The sequence below is a fragment of the Mucor velutinosus genome (assembly GCF_035048745.1).
Source record: "Mucor velutinosus strain NIH1002 chromosome Unknown tig00001545, whole genome shotgun sequence".
Taxonomy (NCBI): domain Eukaryota; kingdom Fungi; phylum Mucoromycota; class Mucoromycetes; order Mucorales; family Mucoraceae; genus Mucor; species Mucor velutinosus.
This window is the reverse complement of record NW_027041925.1, coordinates 358780-378483: the sequence shown is the minus strand read 5'-3', so window position 1 is coordinate 378483 and position 19704 is coordinate 358780. Positions and strand designations below refer to the sequence as shown.

General features: G+C 40.3%; 6 protein-coding genes across 6 annotated transcripts; 3 read left to right on the top strand and 3 right to left on the bottom strand.

Moving 5' to 3' along the window:
* Positions 1-1453: 1453 nt before the first annotated feature.
* Positions 1454-3345, bottom strand: ATC70_006281 (uncharacterized protein; the record flags this gene model as incomplete). Its single annotated transcript, XM_064825558.1, has 4 exons — positions 1454-1796; positions 1866-2158; positions 2226-2968; positions 3030-3345. 4 exons carry the CDS (start codon positions 3343-3345, stop codon positions 1454-1456), a joined length of 1695 nt encoding a protein of 564 aa, XP_064676776.1.
* Positions 3346-7499: 4154 nt separating this feature from the next.
* On the bottom strand, positions 7500-9429 carry ATC70_006280 (uncharacterized protein; the record flags this gene model as incomplete). The annotated part of the gene is made up of 7 exons (XM_064825557.1): positions 7500-7515; positions 7580-8429; positions 8491-8568; positions 8631-9132; positions 9190-9255; positions 9310-9375; positions 9427-9429. 7 exons carry the CDS (start codon positions 9427-9429, stop codon positions 7500-7502), a joined length of 1581 nt encoding a protein of 526 aa, XP_064676775.1.
* Positions 9430-10391: 962 nt separating this feature from the next.
* SSN2_1 (mediator of RNA polymerase II transcription subunit 13) lies at positions 10392-12532 on the top strand (the record flags this gene model as incomplete). The annotated part of the gene is made up of 5 exons (XM_064825556.1): positions 10392-11080; positions 11190-11305; positions 11362-11791; positions 11845-12084; positions 12145-12532. 5 exons carry the CDS (start codon positions 10392-10394, stop codon positions 12530-12532), a joined length of 1863 nt encoding a protein of 620 aa, XP_064676774.1.
* Positions 12533-13241: 709 nt separating this feature from the next.
* Positions 13242-14447, top strand: hob3_2 (BAR adaptor protein Hob3; the record flags this gene model as incomplete). Its single annotated transcript, XM_064825555.1, has 1 exon — positions 13242-14447. The coding sequence occupies one exon, from the start codon at positions 13242-13244 to the stop codon at positions 14445-14447; it is 1206 nt and encodes a 401-aa protein (XP_064676773.1).
* Positions 14448-14692: 245 nt separating this feature from the next.
* On the bottom strand, positions 14693-17993 carry ATC70_006277 (uncharacterized protein; the record flags this gene model as incomplete). The annotated part of the gene is made up of 9 exons (XM_064825554.1): positions 14693-15178; positions 15240-15309; positions 15375-16000; positions 16055-16888; positions 16946-17135; positions 17204-17518; positions 17572-17598; positions 17685-17900; positions 17974-17993. The coding sequence occupies 9 exons, from the start codon at positions 17991-17993 to the stop codon at positions 14693-14695; spliced, it is 2784 nt and encodes a 927-aa protein (XP_064676772.1).
* A 754-nt stretch (positions 17994-18747) lies between these two features.
* On the top strand, positions 18748-19227 carry ATC70_006276 (uncharacterized protein; the record flags this gene model as incomplete). Its single annotated transcript, XM_064825553.1, has 1 exon — positions 18748-19227. One exon carries the CDS (start codon positions 18748-18750, stop codon positions 19225-19227), a length of 480 nt encoding a protein of 159 aa, XP_064676771.1.
* Between the last annotated feature and the right edge of the window lie 477 nt (positions 19228-19704).

Here is a 19704-nt window from a genome sequence, read left to right as displayed (position 1 = left end):
ATAATAAAGATAAAAGCCATTCAGGAGCTGCTTCAATACACCCAACTTTCAAAAAAAATTTAAAATTATACAGAAGCCTCTTGAAATTGCAAAATATTTACTCTATCCAACCATGGATCTCTTTCATCATATAAATAAGTTGTGGATTTACTAAAAATCATCAAAAAGTCGAGAATTGCACTTTTTCCATTGAGATTGCAACAAAAAGTACCAAAAAAAGGAGATAGATATAGCAGAGAGCCCCGTTACATTTAATATGTTAAATTCTAATATTTTATGCCACAGAATCCTGGTAAACTTCAATCCCTGCCTACAAAATACTTTTGGTCGATTCTACGTTTTTCAAGATAAAAATTCATCTTTGAATCATTGCAGAGACCTCAATTCACATGAAAAATGTACGCTCTTTTTTTTTTCAAGATGTACCTGCTTTTGGCTTTTTATTGATACCACTTAAAGCGTTTTTGTCTGCAATTTGGTTGCTTGCCTCCAACTTGAAAGTTAACTCTCTGGAGGAGGTGTTCAGACATCCTACATTAGGTCACAAAACTACAAAATCTTTGCACACACTATGCAAATGTAGTATTAAATGATTCTTTACAATGCAAAGAATCTTTTGAGCCCACGTTTACTGCGGTTTGAAGCAGTTAGCTATGCTGTTTTTCTGCTCTCCCGTCTTTCAACATTTAACGCGTTATTTAGCGCTCCTTAAAAACCGCAGCTGTGCAGGTAAATTTCAGCTACATGACCAATGTGCTTTCTAACGGCATGCACCTTGCATGTCCTTTCAGCCCTCAACTCAAGATCAACGCCAAAGCTGATACAAGAGCCTATATTAAAACCCAATAAGTTAACGTTTTACAATGCTTGTTTAGTCGTTTAGATTTATTTAAGCTCAATAACCTTGGAATTGAACACATGAATTGGATGAAGGATCGTAATTTGGCCAGTAAAAACCTATTCAGCATGAGCGTATCCTTGAAAATAATAGTGATTTACGAAACGTTACTCACGCCTCCATTAGTAAATAGCTGAATAAGTTTAACAGTTTAATGTAAGCTAGAATAAAAGCTCATCCCAAGACAAATCATTTTGATGTAATATAAACATCATTATCAAGTATGCCTAAAAACATATCCTTACTAAACTTAACAGCATTCAGCGTAAGTGCAATCAAACCGAAAGCTGCGAACCAATATCAACTGGCCTTTGCAGACAGTAATGGCATCACTTTTATACAATACTCTGAAAACCCTAAGCCAAACTAATTGGAAATCCTCCTAATCACATACAAATTCAGAACCAAGAGCAACCAAAATTTTATTTTTATACTTGACTTTAAATGTATTATAGGTAAAAGAATGACTTTTTTTCAATATAGAGCTGATGAGAAAGAGTTGCTATGTACAGAGGAAAAGAGCGCAAAGAAAAAAGTATTGTATGGTATGATAATCTAAAAAGCAGGAAATTTTGATCTAAAAGGGTCCCCCTTAATGTTGCCATAAAGATGAACAGGCTCCTTGTATTTAGCAAAGCAAGTGGTATCACCATCGTCCTTGACCTTGGGGATGTATGGGGGCTTCACCTTGCGCTTCAAGACTTGATCAAAGTTCAAATCGGCAAACCAGGCATGTTCTTTAATCTCTTGGCTGGTGTAGCGGCCTTCAATGTCGGCAGTGAGTAGGTTCTGTAACAGATCCTTGAGGTCGGCACTCATATCTTCGGGCCAGTCGACACGGCATTCCAAAATCTTTTGGTAGAGATTCACTGGGTTCTTATCAATGAAAGGGGCACGACTATTGGAAGTGTTAAGATTTAGTTAGAATACGGTGTGCTATCATGACACTAGCGAAAAGAAAACTTACCCAACAACCATTTCAAAGATCAACACGCCCAAGCCCCACCAATCGACAGCCTTGGTGTAGCCTTTAGAGAGGATGATTTCTGGAGCCAAGTAATCGGGGGTGCCACATACAGTCCAAGTCATGTCATCCACACGTTTAGCAAAACCAAAATCGGTTAATTTGACATGACCGCGGGCATCGATAAGAATGTTTTCAGGCTTAAGATCTCGATAGACAATGCCATTTTCATGCAAGTAAGCTAATGCCAACAAGACTTCAGCAGCATAAAATTTGGCCGTTTGCTCAGAGAATTTCTGTAGACAAATATCTCAAGTTAGTACAAAGAGGATTGGCCACTGAATTTGTAAATCAAATGTATACCTTTTGTTTTCTCAAGATACTGAAAAGCTCGCCACCAGGGACATAATCCATCACCATGAAGAGATGGCTGTCATCTTGGAAGGCATCCCAAAGCGTAACCAGGAAAGGATGTGAAATTTCTCTCAAGATAGTAGGCTCATTGTTGATGTGTTCAACTTGCTTGAGACGAACGACATCATACTTGTCAAGAGCTTTGATAGCATAATGCTTTCCATTGACTTTACTTTGAGCCAAATGAACCCGACCAAAGGATCCAGTACCCACTGTGCGCTTTAAAACAAAATCATCCAATCTTAATTTACGATGCTTTTGGCGGCGTTGCTTGCTGTTATTGGGAGCTCTTGCTCGAGGAACTGCGTGTGTGCTGATGCGAGTAACATGTTTAGGTCTGGGAGAGAAGTGAGACTTCATTGGAGAGCGAGGAGCATTTGAGACGGAGTTGGCTGCCTCGCTACAAGGGTTCATCCGATCGGTACTAGTGGCAGTGATAGTGGATGTCTTGCCCAAAGGCGACAGCGAATTATTATCTGGCATTGAAGTGGATTCAGACGAAGTGGATGGCTGAATACTAAAATAACCGTCAGCAGCTTCTCCTGGTTGGGGGAGTGGAGATAATGGAGATGCACGGGTAGGTGATGTGGACAAGTATTCTGGCACTGCGCTCTGTGTTGTGGTTGATGGGATGAGGTGAACGGTGGACTCTTCTTGATAGTTTTTATTGCTTGGAATGATGGGTATAGAATCTGTTTGGTATAATTAGTAATACTGAATAAGGAAATATCTGTCAAATTACTCAAAAAGTACCTTTGAAGTTGTTTTTGTTATTTACAGGTGATTGAGGTGGTGAGCTGATCATTGGAGTGATTGTGATGGATGCTGGCATGTGAGGTGAATTCGAAGCTGAATTTCTGCCTGGTGTCTGAATGTTGTTGAAGCCGCCCGAGTAGCAGCTGCCTTCATCACTTGTAATGCTGCTAGTTATACTGGGTGTCTTTGACATGGTGGGTGATGGCGGTGAGGATGCAGATGCTTTGTTCGATCCTTGACTCTCTGAGCGTTGATGTTTTTTAGTGAGTGTTGATCGACGGATAAGTTGAACTCCTTTATTAATAAGATCCATTGTTTTGATATGTCAGAGACGCTATGATGATTGTATGAAAGAATATGCTTGAAGAAAAATAAAAGAGAATTGCAGTGGAAGCGATGAAATGTCAGAATCCAACTGCTTCTTTTTATACTGATTCAACTTGTCTCAAGTCACAAGGTACCTGATACACACTTTCATATCACCAAGACCTTCATTTGCTCAATTTAGAACGCATTTGGATGCCGCATCAACACTCTTCCGTCGGATATGGAGTATAGATAAGACTAAAATACGTACTTTGCGTAAGGCTCTAATACACCTCCACTCAACTCCGAAGATTACTGTGTGCCCGGGTCTCTTTCCAATGTCCCTCCTCTCATTCAAATCAAATTAAAATTGCAAATTCCTCTGGGATGAGGTATTTTAGAAGCAAGATAAGGTACTGAACACACACACACACACACACACACACAAAAAAAAAAGTGACATGTAAATAAATGTATCATGGGATTACATAAATGATAGATATATTTGGCTCATTTTACTCGATTTTAACATATTCATCCTTTTGGCAAGTGGCTCTGTGTTCAGGTTTTGGATGAGGCTAATCTTGCTATTGTATGTGTTTATTAAATAGTTTACCCCGCAGGATATCATTCGTTGCGTTTTATTGTCCAATATCCAGAAAAGAGACAATTAACCATAAATTGCCTGGGATCCAATTGATTTCGCTTGTTCATATAAGCTTCATGTTGAAATCAGTTTTACATCTCTACATGTGCAAACACTGTGAGAAATTCACGATATACATGGCATTAGACTTGTGCTAGTATCGTATTTGGTTAAGAAACAATCCATGATCGTGATCCCTAATTTCAACCATCGCTACCAATATATATATATATATATAAATACATATAAATTTCAGATGTGTGTAACAATTCTCGGCATTCTGATCACTGGTAGGATGTGTCTGATCTCTGCTCCTCCTTTGGGTATATTAATTGCAAAAAAATTGGCCCGACACATGTATACGCAACTGATAACAATCCAGAGGAAACAAATATAAACAAAGTTATAATAATCTAAATCTTGACCCATCAAAATGAAGCATTGAATCAACTAAAATTGCACCCACTCCTCAGTGCGTCATAGTTTCAGGTGCCGATTCTATCTGGTGTACATGTTGAACTGTGCTCGCTTGCTGTGCTCATAATATCATCAAACTGCACCATCCGCCTTGGGCTTTATCTTTGATCGAACAATGAAAAAAGCTCAAACGTCATTCCATCTCCCAATATCGGCATGAATTAGACAACCTCTTCTTTTTTTCCCCCCGCTTGTCATTATCATCATATCATTCATCAAAGGCCATCATACCTTATCATTGCTCTTCGTATTAAACGGGGCCTATAAAATAGCTTATAAAATATCAGTAAAATGTTTAACCTTGCACCACATTGGCTTTGTCATCGGAGATGGGCGACAATGCTTAAAAGAACCATATACCTCGGGGTACTGCCACGCTAGCTGTTTATTGCATTAAGGTTTGGGTCAGTTTGTATGCGTGCAAGCAATAAAAGAGGCCAATTTGTGTTGTTTATCGTCTTCCAGCGATTCCGGAGAGTTGCGATACGAAACTGAGCGTATAGCCGTTTACGAGTCGACATTTCCTGGAATGCTTCAATACGAGAAATGGCCTCTTTGCCTTCTTTCATTGCAAATATTTCGAAGGAGAATGTGCAATGCTTCCAATCTCACTGGCTGTTTTGATTAGTATGATCTTTAATTATATATATATATATATATATATGATTCTATTGTCTGTGGTAAATTAAGAGGATACCAACGTATATACGGTAAAGTATCTATGCGCAGAGGTCATGCACATCAACATTTGCTTTAAACAAGATGTCAACTGAGCTATTAGAGGATCGCATGATGCACTAGTCGACCATGAGTAATGCTATCAATCCAATATACATAACCTTGATTCTACAGCCAGATTATAGTCTCTGTTACAAGCCCCATTGATCAGTTAAGATGCCAGTTGTTTGCATTAAGCATTTAAAATATTCATGACATCATGGGAATACGGTTAAGCAACAAATTTGGCTATCACGATCTCTTGTGAATCCAGGAACACATCAGGTCCATTTTCTGCAAAAAGTCTCGTAACTCTTGTGCTCTTTTTTTTTTTAGCTCAAAATGATAAGAAACCAACATGGATAGATAGATCGGAAGGAGATGTACCTTTATTAATAAACCAAACTCGTATAAATGTATCATTTAGGAGAAACGTGCAGCTGACGGTCGTGGTTTCACTAAATTAGCACAGAATCTGTTCTTAAAATGGCGTCAAATATCAGGGTTTTTGCTTACCAAACACACCAGATTTGCTCTTATCAATGGAATAAGCGTGATGCGTAGTATTACATAAGAAATCAACCCGTCGAACCATGTTCCTTGACGTCTATTTTTGCACCAACGCAAGACATAATGTGCCGGCAGTGTGGCCAATATTAGAAACATTGTTGTGAGTTAGGCAAGCCATTATATCCTCTCAGTCATTTGGATAATAGTTAACTTCGATTAGTAATAACAAAAGCTGTATATGCACCCACGAGATGCAGACTATCTATTGCGCCTGAAATATCTAGCGTTCTTTACAGCCGCCATCAACTCTCTAATAAGCTGTATCATTGTGCTACGATACAGCGATCCAGCAGTGCCACTCAGCCCAACATTTTTAGCTGAATATTTGGATGTAATCGCATGCTTTGAACCGAGATCAATGAATGAAATGTCTTAACGTCTTTATATCATAACAAAAACGCGCTTATTGACAAGCAAATGTATAAAACACAGCCAAAATTGGCAGCTTTCAGGCCGTATATCTAAACATGTAGACCTTTCTGAGCCACCGGAATAACGCCAAACAAGTGTACTCGAGTAGTAGTAACTTACTGGCACCTTTGCTCAACTTTTTGGGGAGCAAAAAAACATGGTCAAAAATCGACCAAAAAGCATGAGGTATCCCCTCATGGTTTTTATCAAATATCAAACGATCGCGTCTTTCACCTTGAAAATGAGACTTTTCGTATGGTATATATTAAATCAAAATGACGCTACTGATCCAAAGCAACCCCTGAAACTTTGTTTGTGCGACCTTCATATGCAACATCTTGACATTTTGGTCAAAAACCTCATTTCGTATTTTCTAAAGTTGCTCAAAAAGTTCAGTCAAAATATCTATTTTACCTGGTACCATTTAAAGCGCCTTGAAAAGTACTCCAAGAATGTATTAGGAAGCATCAGACGATCATCACAATTTGTATAGTCGAATACCACAAAATAGATTCAAGAAGTCCTAAAAAAAAAACCAAAATTTGGCCAATCTTGAACAAAAGATGTGTTCTGAGATTGAACTGATTTTAGCACTGCTGGCTAACCAAAATGCCTTTCTGATGATGATAATGATGATTGGAATGCTGTTTGAATAGAGATCATTAACTTGAAAGAACTATTACTTAACTCGAATACCCTTTTTTTGATTTTGTTGGGCATTCTCATATATGACAAACGCCAATCAGCCTGGCTCACCATCAAAATATATGTAATCGCAGCTTCTCAATCATGGTTTGCAGCATTTCAACATAGCATGCAGGTAGTATGCATTCTACTGATGCGTCTAAAGATGACTATTGGCACTGGATTAAAAACCATCTCGGCATATGGTTAGGACATCTTTAAAGCTTGTATCAGAATATTCATTGGGAACGATGGCTGCAATCTCGTTGACAGTTGCCAGTTTCTGCGTACGCCTATCTTCACCAACAGCTAGCTCCAATCTCGTCTGAAGGTTGAGTCGATTATGAGCATCCTCATTCATATGATTTCAGGTCTTCTTTACTTGGGACCTCATGGTATGCTTGCAGCTGTTAACAAAGGTCATTTGAGCCTTGCCCGACGCTCAATGTATTTTGGCTGTATGATTGAAACGTGTACATGATGTTGAACTCTAAGGTAAACTCCTTCTACTGGCATTTCATTAGAGGTTATACTTTATAAGCTACCAGACCTCAGCAATCCATCGTACATGTCAGATCAATGCGTATTGTACAAGATATATTGAACTTTTTTTTTTATTACAATAGAATGCTTTTTCTTAAATATTCCCCAACATTTTAACCTTGTCTTTGACTACAAAACATGATCAAAAATTAGCTTTCGGCAATCCTTTCAACTAAACACAATTCACACTTACCGAGGGGCACATCTAATAATGTTATCAACTCTCAAAATCATCTCAGCAGCCTCAGAAGCAGACAAAAGAACTTGCTTCTTGAGCTTGTATGATTCAGTAATACCCAATTCTCTAACATCAGCTACTGTGCCATTCACCATATCCAAACCAGCTGTGTTTTGGCCTTCGTAGTGAGCAGCTCTCAACTGAGAGACCAATTCTGAGGAATCGAAACCAGCATTATCAGCCAAAATAGTGGGCATTTGACGAAGTGCTTTAGAGAAAGATTCAGCAGCGATGGCACGCTTTCCAGCAGTCTTTGCAGCGACTTCATCCACGGCCTTGGACATCAGCACTTCAGAACAACCACCACCCAAAACAGTGCGAGGCTCACGGACAGTTTGAGAGAGCACAGAGAGAGCATCATGGAGCGATCTTTCGGCTTCGTCTAATAATTGTTGTGTAGCACCACGGAGAACGATGGTACAAGCTTCACCAGCAGCGACACCAGAGAACTTGATCAGTTTGTCCTCACCAATGATGATCTCTTCAATCAAATCACAATGACCCAGCTTGACGAGTTCAGGATGATCAAAGGTAGAAGCGATTTCACCACCAGTAACAAGGGCCAAACGCTCAACACCCTCGAAATCAGCATGTTCAATGGTGGCAATGCCAGAATCAGCTAATAATTGCTCGGGCCAGTTGTAGATTAATTGACGGTTTACGAAACAGTTGATACCGTGAGCCTTAATCTTGTCAACCTTCTCCTTCATCTTGTTACGCTCAGCACGCTCGAGTTCAGCAAGCTTACCAGTAGCATCAACACGAACACGTGCACCGAAAATCTTGATCTTGTCGGTATCCATAGCTAAAGAGATTGGCGTGTGAGCAACGAGTCATGTCTGTTCTGATCCGTGTTTAATAGTTACATGTGTTGGCAATCAAGATATTTGCGTTTTCAATACGTTTAGGACAGTTAACACCAATCTTTTTATCCAAAATGAAACCTGGAAAAAAAAACACGTCCCTGAATCAACAACCATCCGTACATCACTAGATCACTTTATACCTTCATCCAAATAAGAATCCATCAACTTTCCACCGGGCTTCTTGATGATTTGAATATTTTCGAGGTTGGTAGAGCCCTTGAGACGGAGCACGGCATCGACAGCTAATTTGGAAAAGTACTCCTTGTCTTGAGACAACACCTTTGAACTGAGGGTAGTTTTGGCAATGTTGATTAAATCTTGGCGGAAGAGCTCTTTGTCCAAACTGTGATCGACTGCACTTGCTTCTAAAGTCTTGTAAGCAGCAGCAGAAGCAAGACGATAGCCTTCAATGATAGTTTGAGGGTGAATGTGTTGATTGACCAAATGTTCAGCTTCACGTAAAAGTTCAGCAGCTAAAACACAAACAGAGGTGGTACCATCACCAACTTCATCGTCTTGGACTTTGGAGATGTTGACAAGAACCTTGGCTGCTGCGTTATCCAAGGCAATCGATTTCAAGATAGTGGCACCATCGTTGGTCACCAAAATTTCGCCAGTTGTAGCTGATTGAAGAATCTTGTCCTGTTGAAACACGGATATAAGAAAAATTTTCGATATACATGTGTACATCATCCTTACCATGCCCTTGGGACCTAATGTGCTCTTGACAAGATCACCTACTGCAATAGCACCAATGAAGGAAGACTGGATGCATGTTAATATAGTGGTGCTAATGAAAGGTTAAAGAGATGTAGTTACCAAACGAGCGTTCTCAGCTCTTTCCTCAGTTGCTTGATCCTGGAAGATGTTGACGGGGGCTAAAGACTGGCAACGTATTTAATAACGTGTTGAAAGCAGTTTATTACATGTAGTTACCATTTTATATAAGAAAAAGTTTCTAGTGAATAAAGAGAGAAGCTGAAAGGGTGGAAGCTGAAAGAAGGAAATATATAAATCGCTGTCAAAAAGATTTTTTCAGGAAAGGAACACGCGCTTCCCAAAAGCCTAATAGAACACAGTGACGTGAGCCACGTATACTTGCCTCTGGACGCTCAAGAAACCTTGTTTGACATCTATCAGACATACAGCACTGTATGCATTTGCATTTCATGTCATTTTATCGTCAAAAACTGCCATATTTTACTGCTGTAGCGAGTGAATCAAGGCTCAACTGAGTCAGGAGATTTGTAGCGGAATGCTATTCGCTATTTCGAGTCAGTAAATGCTGATCCCTCAGAGGCAACGGCTGTTGCAACTGAATCAAAGAACAGTAGCATTGATTTACCAACTCTCAGTAGTGTTGCGCTCTGCCAGCACACATTCGGCATCCATCTCAATGATGGCATCTCTTAAAATGACCAGCAGAGCAAGTCCAATCATGGTTGGTATGGGGCTTAACGTTGCAATCACTGGCTGTGCCTATATGCAATGGGTATCTCCCACCATTGCTCTACCAAACACCCCTATTCATTCTAGCAGAAGCGTCTATCTCACACTGGCAATACAATTGGTTCAATGCCGTGTAGTGTGAAAGAACCTTTGCCATCCACATGGATGATATTTGGCAGATTGAAAGTTGCCTTCAGATCAAATCTCAGTCTATAATAGATTTAATGGAATCTGATAGTCAGATAGTCCATGAACAGGAGCATAGCGTCGACTACTAAATAGCAAAAAAAAAAAAATGCATTCTATACATGTCTCTTGGAGAGGGATTGATGGTTGTATTTGAGTGGCAAGGTGGCATTTCGTAGACACGTCATCAAATCACCAGTGATTCTATTTATTTTCAATTTCCACGTTGTGTCAATGCGTCCATCTATCTCTTTCACTCCAACAGAATGCAATCGAATCTCAATAATCTTCAGTTCCAACAAATGCAAATACTGCAACAGCAGCAGCGATTAGCCAATATGATGCAACAGAAACAGCGAGGATTTCCTCCACAGCAATTACAGCAACAACAACAACAACAACAACAACAGACCTGGGATGAGAACTCGCAGTTCAATAAACAACAGCAATTGTTATTACAACAGCAACAGCAACAACAACAAGCTCGCGCGGCTCAAAAAGACATGGGAATGATGCGAACTCAATCTATACCTCAACCCAACATGATACCACCCAAGCAACCTGTGCAGCAGCAGCAGCAGCAGCAGCAGCAGCAGCAGCCAGTTGTGCCTTCAGTGAGTTCTCTAGCAATTCCTACACCTCCAGAGAATGCCATCTCGGTAAAAACAGAAGCACAACAAAAGAACCTGATGCAGTATCAAGGACGAGATGACGCTTACCAAGATACACTGAATCTACAACACAAACGCCACATCGAGCTCGCCCAGAGCAAGAAGAAATCGATAGAGATAGCCAGCATGGAACGAAGAACTCGAATGCAGCACGGACCTGCTATTGCGTTTGGACCTGGCTATCGAGGCTATGGAAACGGAAGAACAGGCACCACAAGTAGAATTCGTTTTCCTCAAGACAACAAGAGAAGAAGTCGAACTGCAAAGAGAGATAGATTTCGATTGTAAGTGTGTGTGTGTGTGTGTGTGTGTGTGTGTGTGTGTGTGTGTGTGTGTGTGTGTGTGATACTGCACCTGGATTTGTGTTTGAACAGCCCTAACAAACAAGCACAGCCCATTGGAAGCTTTGAAAGAGCAATCTACCAAAGAAGAGGTTTTAGTGCCTATTCGAATTGAACTGGAACACGAGGGCTATAAATTACGAGACACATTTACATGGAATCTGAATGGTAAGAGGCGATACTTGGTTGCGAGAGAAATCAGTTTTGACTAATATTACCAACAGAGTCGCTAGTGACACCTGAACAGTTTGCAGAAGTGATGTGTGAGGATCTAAAGCTACCATCTGCCGCCTTTTCATACCAAATTGCCAGATTCATTAGAGACCAAATTGACGACTACAACCTAAATGCATCAAGTATGATGAAGGACGATACTGAGGAATCAAATGAACAGAAACTGGAGACGTTGGATCTCTTGGCACATCCTGAGCAAACTGAGCAAACTGAGCAAGCTGAGCAAGCTGATAAAGAAGAGGTTGAAGTGAATCATGATAAACAAGGCGTGGAGCTGAGAACATTGATCAAATTGGATATCACTGTGGGTAACTGGGAGTTGGTGGATCAGTTTGAATGGGACATTGGATACCCTCGTAATTCGCCCGAAGAGTTTGCACACAAATTGGCTACGGATTTAGGACTGAGTGGAGAATTCAAGTGAGTATCTGTTGGGTATGCGTGTTTCCCAAGCGCTGACATGATGACTGTAGAACCGCTATTGCTCACTCCATCCGAGAGCAGATCCATGTGCATATCAAATCACTGCTACTTGTGGGCTACGAATTCAACAACAACTCCATTATCGACGATGAGATCAGAAATAGCTTCCTGCCACATTTACGAAACATTATTCGAGAAAACTCGTCTGTTGAGCGATTCACACCATCTATGATTGAATTGTCTGATGCTGCAGTGGCTAGGGCCGAGAAAGACAGAATGAGAGAAGCCAGGTAAATGCGTTGGCGTATTTTACTGATCCAATCCCAGGGCTGACCGTTTTCCTTGACTAGACGCAAGAGAAGAGGAACAAGAGCACGTCGAGGCATCATTTTGCCAGACAGAGAGCCACAAAAGACGCATCGAACAGGATTTGCAGTTCCACCTGAAAGCGAGCTGACAGACGAGCAGTTCTTGCAAAACCAATTGAATGATCCACAGAACAACAAGCGAAGCGCAGCATTAAAGGCACGCATGAATATCGCAGCGGAGGCAGCCAATGTGGGCGATGATTTAATAGAGGAAGCGCCAGTTCAGCACCATCACCATCAGCAGCAACAACAAATGCAAGGCAGCATTTCTTTTGCCAATACCATCAAAATGAACGATTTCCAGCGACAGGTGATGAAGCAAAACCAAATGAATGCTTGGCAACAACACCAACAGCAGCAATTTCGTTGAGAAATAAGCCAAGTTACATCATATCATAAAGCTTAAAAGTTGATGTTGTTGTTGTGCAAACATCTCCTTATTTTAGCAATTTATTGTGTACACCCTTACCATCTTTTCTCGCCATGTATTACCCAGGCTTCTTTCTATCTCTTTTTCTCGCTCTCTCTTTCCTCTCTTTGTCTTTTATTTTCTTATTCCAACCATCATACACATCATCACACAACTTTTATTCCATTTTCCAAAATTAAAAAAAAAAACCAGCTCCCAAAAGCAGGAGATACAAAATAACATTCATTCAAACAGTGCTTTTCTTTATCTCTTCTCTCCCTCTTTCCAACATTAATCAAGCTGGACAATTCAAATACAACTAATATAGACTCTGCAACAGTCTGCGGACCTGATGATCCCGTCTTACTCTACGTTCATTGCTCTGTCAACAAGCCAGATCCTCATGTGCGGATCCTAAGAAAAACAACGCCGAGTAGAATCCCTCCAGTCATTATAGGTAACATATAAAAACAGGCGCATCCATCACTAAAGCCAATATATATATATAACTCACTGTTTTTCAGTAACGGGCGTCAAGAAGGAATCCCGACTGCCAAAAATCTGTGATGAAAGACCCGATACATCTGTTAAAATCATCGTGTTGGATCTTCGAACAAATTCTGATCCCAACAAAGCAAACGAAAACGTACCAGCTTCCAAGTTCAAAAAGATGCCAAAGGAGATATGGGACAATGTGCTGCAGATTGGAAGAGCATTCAAGCCGAATCAGCCCACAGACTGTCCCATTCAGACATCGCCACCGACGACCATTGATGTGTATGCCAATATATTACCAAAGAACCCACCTTCACAGCAATTCATGAGACAGCAGCAGCAGCAGCAGCAAATGCCAATGGCACATCAGATCAATCCCTACAATAATGCAGGCATGTTTCACCCCGGGATGATGTATGGCAACATGATGCCACCGAATGGAGCAAATCCAATGATGTTCAATCAGCCCAATTACATGAACGTCATGGCCGCAGCTCAGTCCATTGTCAATGCAGCAACAGCTTACAATAATATGTTTCTGCCAAACTTCAATCCACACCAACATCCCATCATGTCGCCACAGCCACAGCAACTGATGTCACCTCAACCGCAACATATGTTATCGCCACAGCATCAACATGCTCAACTGGTACATCAACAACAACAACAACAACAACAACAACAACAGCAGCAGCAGCAGCAGCAACAACCACCCAATACGCAAATCAAGCGAAAGCCTGTTCAATTGCATCCACCCACTTCCTACCTCAGCCCTCAAATCGAACAAAGATTACTTCGGAAAAAGTCGCTGCCATACCAACAGCAACAACAGCAACAACCGCAGCAGCAGCAGCAGCAGCAGCAACAGCAGCAGCATTATATGAATGTACCAGATCCATATCAACAGCCGCAATTTGATCCAGCAAAGCCCAAAAAACGAGTGCGGTTTGCACCAAACCACACAGTGTATATGTATGAACGGTTTGAAGGCGAAGACGAAGCGCAAGGGACAGCAGGAGGAGATGGAGAAGATGAGCACGATCAGGAATACCAACACGATGGGGATTATCATCATGAAAGTGAATCGCACTATTACCAAGACTATGATGATAACGATATCAGCGACAATGATCCCTATTATACCCAACAACAACAACCATCTTTTAATAACAATAACCCATATCAATCCAACAGATTACCGCAGCAACAACAACAACAACAACCTTATAGAAACAATGACCATCGCTATTATTATTACCATCCAAATGAACCGACAGACGCATTTGATGACGAGGAGGTGAAGGAAGAGGATCTTGGTGATTTGTGGAAAAGGCGTAGCTTTATACAGAGACACAATTCAAAGTATAGATCGAGGGCGTGATATTGTTGGATGTATAAAAGAGTGAATAAAGAAAATTTTGAAACAGCCATCCTATGTGTATACTCTACAGGTCTTTAGCGAGCGTTATAGTGCAATGAGCTGCCATAGACGGATGTAAATGCTGTCAACAGCCTTATTGTTTATTACATACAGTATAAGCAAGGAATAAACGAATCAAATGTATTAAAAGGTAGCTTTTTTTTTTTTTTTTTTTTTTATCTGATGGTTGCCCTGAATACTGCAGATTACTTGCCTGAAATCAGTAACAATCCGTTTGAAAGACATCGTATAGGAGACCTTAAAAGATCTGTCAGTATCTGATTGTTAATCTCATCGCTGGCCCTTCGCAATTGCACTATTCCTTGTTGAAATCTATACAGTGCCTCTGATGTGTGTCGACTGATTTCTGATTGAAGATAAAAAGAAACCAGGTCCTGTTGAATGATCAACAAAATGAGAGCACGCAAATCGCCCTCTTTCAAGTGCTTCAGTATGTCGATCAAGCTGTGGTTGTTTCTGTTGTTGCTGCTGCCCAATGTAGATTTTGTAGTCGATGTCAATAGTTTGATGTGTTCTGTGAGCAAGTCTACTTGAACAGTAATGGTGTCGATTCTCTCGTCCATGTACTGCTGCTTTTGCTGTTGTTCCGAGAACTCGTCCTTGTAAAACTCTTGGAGCATGTCATGCCTCTCTTTCAGCAAGTCTTTTTGCTCTCTCATCAATTTGATTTTCTGCAGTAGTTTTCATTGCGTCAGCAAGTCAGTCCTTCCCAATGCTGCACGTATCACTTACTTGTTGCTTCAAGGAATCCAACATTTCTAAACAAAGGGGATGAAGTTTGATGTGTTCAAAAGCCATTATTCTATTGTAAAATAATGAGCCCAATATTACTAGCAAGGACCATGCATCATCACCAAACAGCCATACCTCTTGATCTCTGCACGGACATCCTCAATATCCACTCGCTTCTTGTTAGCGGTACTACTTTGTCTCTTATCTGATCCGCCTGGGATGCTTGATCCATTCTGACTTCGAGTACTGCCATTGTTGGCTTTACTGTTTTTTGCAGTAGCTGTGCTGTTGTTACTGTGGGTGCTGCTGCTGTTGTTGTGTGCGTTTTTGGTGCTGTTTGAGTGTTGGGTATATATAAGAGCAGCTCTATTGAGTATAGGTTTTAGTTGCGAAAGGGTTGTGGACGGGTTACTTGTCAGAACCATGGCCTTCTTGATGGCAGCCATAATTTGCTTCAGTTGACTTGACATTGTCTGATGCTCCAGCATCAATGAATGAGTGAGAGTGTCAGAAGTTGTATTCAATAGTGAGATGGCAGTGGGTTGCTTGATGAAACTAGGCTTTGATTGATCAAGCTCTTTCTTTCTGCTGATTGGAATAGACGAAGGAGGAAGAGGCTTCTTGATGATGGCTGCTTGCGGTGGTTGCTTACTGCTCTGCTCGACTAGCTGAACCAGTTGTTTTTGCTCTCTGATGCTCGATAGAAACATGTTGATAAGCTTTGTAATTTTGTTTGGATCAGATGTGAGGGTAGGTTGATTCTAGGCCTCAGTATCAGTATACAAGTGTCATATTCCATGCCTGATTGAACTTACCTTTATTTGTTTGACAAACAAATACTCTTTCTTCATGCGATGCTTATGTTTATCTAATGATAACAGGAGTGAATTCTGATCGTTTTCAGCAGTAGCTGCTGCAGTGGCTGCGACTCTTTTTCTGACATGGTTGTTGTTGCTTGTACTCTTTCGTTTTCGCTTGGTACTCGTGGAGGCACTCATAGTCTCATCCATGGAAGAGCCAACTAACGTTACTTGATCGTCCGCTATCGTGTCAGTGCTGTTATTGATGACAGAAATGGCAGGTGATGTTTTTGTGGTTGTTTGTGGTTGCAGCTGCTGCGAACGAGCCATGAGTGACGATAATATTCTTGTTTCATCCATCGTGGTGCTTTGCGCTGGATTGGGTAACCCGATGTTATTGTGGCAATAAATCAACGATTCTAATGTCGTATTTTTAGCTCTTAGATCATTCAATTCTACATGGACCTCCTTGATGAAAGCATCATTGATTCGAATCTCTTCTTTTAGGTGCGCAATTTCCTCTTTCAAGGTATCCGTGAGGCTTTGCTGTTGGTTTAGTACAACCGTGTTTGTGATATTCTTGGCTCGATTGGCATATTTCAGCGTGCTCAAAGTTTCGTTAGCGTTTGTGTCAGATGGTGAAACGCATGCCAGCATGAGGGTCTGGCTATTACCACCAAGACTGTCTTGTAAAAGTCTTGTCAATTTCGAGTTTCTATATGGGATGTGTTGTTGTTGACGCCTAGATTCATCTCCCAATGCAGATATTACATTGCCAAGAGCCAAGAGTCCAGAATTGATGGATATGCCTTCCTTTGCCCTGTCACCAACTGCATTTGTCTTTTTCAGCTATATATAGGGTTTTCAATTAGTGCGTTGTTGAGTTTGCGACAATGCTAGTGTTACCCGTTCAGAGCCAGCAAGATCAACGAAATGAAATTTGGACTCCAATGTCTTTGCAATCGTATCGTTATTCTCTACTGTCACGTTCATGTTTTGCGTCAAGGACACTGAGAATATAGCGTGCGACCTAGAGGAACTAGCATTCATATCGGTGGATGCGGTAGTACGAGCAGTGGACCCTCGAGAAAGACAGCTTTATTTATGCACCAAATACGAATGAGTAAACACGTTTTTAAATGTCTTGGGAGCGTAAATATTTACCTCAAAAGATCTGCAGCACCTTGAATGGGTTCTTCTTGTACACCTGACCAAGTGATATTTCCATTTGCGTTTTCTCGGATAGTGATAGATGCATTTTTGGTGTTGGTATTTAATAGATCAATGATGTCTTCATTGTATAATTCAAGAAATGACACCTTAACACTGTATTGAGTGTTGTTATTAGGCTGGTTCTGCTGGTATTCAATCCAGCTGAACAGATTGTCAGCAAAACGTGGAACAATGCCAACATGTTCGCTAGAGAAATCAGCAGTAGTGGTTGTGCCCATGCTGTAAGTTTTGCCGCTGCCGGTTTGACTAGATTTGCCTATGAGTTCATCGTTTTGCTAGCAGTATTTTGATCTAATTACCCATAAGCCAATATGGTTGCATTATAACTATCATGTTGCAAAAGAAAAAAAAAAAAGGGGGTAAATACAATCATCAACTCGATGCATGAAAAAAGACTCTCGAGAACACTCACCCATGGACAAACTGATCAAACAATGGCTGAATACAGGACAGATAGACATCGGTTTGGCTTTTATGGGGTGGATAAACATAATCAAATGTAAAATGACGACGATCCTGATCTATGCTGATTTGTTGTGGTTGCCCAGGCACAAATGTGATGAGATTTTCTATTTGATGTGTCTCTTTCAGTTCCTTTTCATTAAAGGGTCGCACACGCAAAGCCACCCTACATTTGATAGCATTCAGTTAGGGCTTGCTATTCATTATTTAAGGCTGCATTTGACATGTTGCTTCGGTACCTTACTGTTGTCAATGCCATGATATCTAAAAGCAAGAGATCAAAATAACAGTGAGGAAGGGAGAAAGAGGAAAAGTGTGCAATACTAAAAATAGGAGAGTGATTACTCTAGTTTATTATTCTTTTCCCATTAGAAAGCATGGTGTAAACAACCATTTTGGGAACCTGAATTCAAAAAAACACCACTGTTTCTTGCACAGACTTTGTGAAAGCGAAGCTAGGTTGGTAGTGTCTCTAGAGAGGGGCATCAAGACACTGTTTAAAGCAGTCAATGTACAAGTGGTTGCCATACAGTGTTGTGTTGGTTGCTCAACACTAAAAAAATGTGCTGCGGTCTGAAGCAATTCACCTTAAATACGTGTTCACTTTTCCCATTCTTTCTACTCTCTTTCTTTCTATCTTTCTCTTTTTCCGTATTTCTTTTATCATTTAAAAAAGACCAAATTGTTCTTACCTTTCTCTCGCATTTATAAAAGAGAAATCCACAACTCTTTCTACCTTGGTCTGTTGCTCCATTTCTTGTTTAGCCCAGACATTTCCAATCTCAAAAGCAAGAAAAAGAAGAAGAAATTACACTCTACTTTCTTCTCTTTGCATTACATACCACTAATTATTTGATTAATCTATTCACTCTGTTCAATTTCGATCCACTCCTACCTTACTTTTCAATCTCCATAGCAATAAAGTCGTCTCTATGGTTACCGTTTAGTCCACATCAGCAACTCCAATTACTTCAACAGCAACAACAACAGGCACAATACACATGAAAAAAAAGATGAAAGACAAGCAGAGGAGCCGGCATGAGGATACTCCCACTAACAAGCTTTCTTATCTTCCACTGTCTCCTCCATCACATCAAAAATCACCTCAAGACTCGCATTATCAATCATCTTCCTCTCCAGTAGGAAGACCTCCACCTATGCTACAGCAACCTTATTTATTCAGCAATCAGGCTAGCGATAGTGAATGCAATAGTGAGATGATTACTGCCAGCGATAATTTCGTAATTGAAGAAATGAATGCATTTCTTTTGGCCAGTCAAGAAGGTGAATCCTCCTCTTCCTCCTCTTCTGCTTCTTCTTCTAATCCCAATCATTGTTTCAATATATTGAATCAATATCCCATGGATTTTGAACTCTATGATTTACTTGGCGGAAATCCTGGTGACATGGATGACGATTCAATGTCTTATACCTCTGATAATAACGATTGGTTTCCTACTTTGCCAGACAATAACACATCTCGGGAAGCTTAAATGAGAGGTGCACAAAATGTGTGTGTATCTCCATTAATATATAAATTGCTGCGCATCAACCAAAAAGCAGCATTGCTATTTAATCTATACCAAATTTTAAACAAAAAAACATATACGACATCCCTACATCCCTACATCCCTACATCCTTATATAGTTTATAATGTAAAAAAAAAAAAAAAAAAAAAAAAAAAAAAAAAAAGAAAAAGAATCTTGTATTTATTTGTACACACAAAAAAACAACACATTTTACCCCACATTTGATCAAATCTCATTATTCAGAAAACTTCCCTTTACCATAAAGCATGCTCCCCTTTTACTTTTTCATTAAAAAGATCAAGTGTAATTTATTTTACCAAATTACCATTTCAGACATGGTATCTATTTGTTTAGTGGATTTAATATACATTGGCATGATGATACATCCCAAAAGTTCGAGAACAATGACTCATAGTTTGTAATCTACCCAAGGAACACTA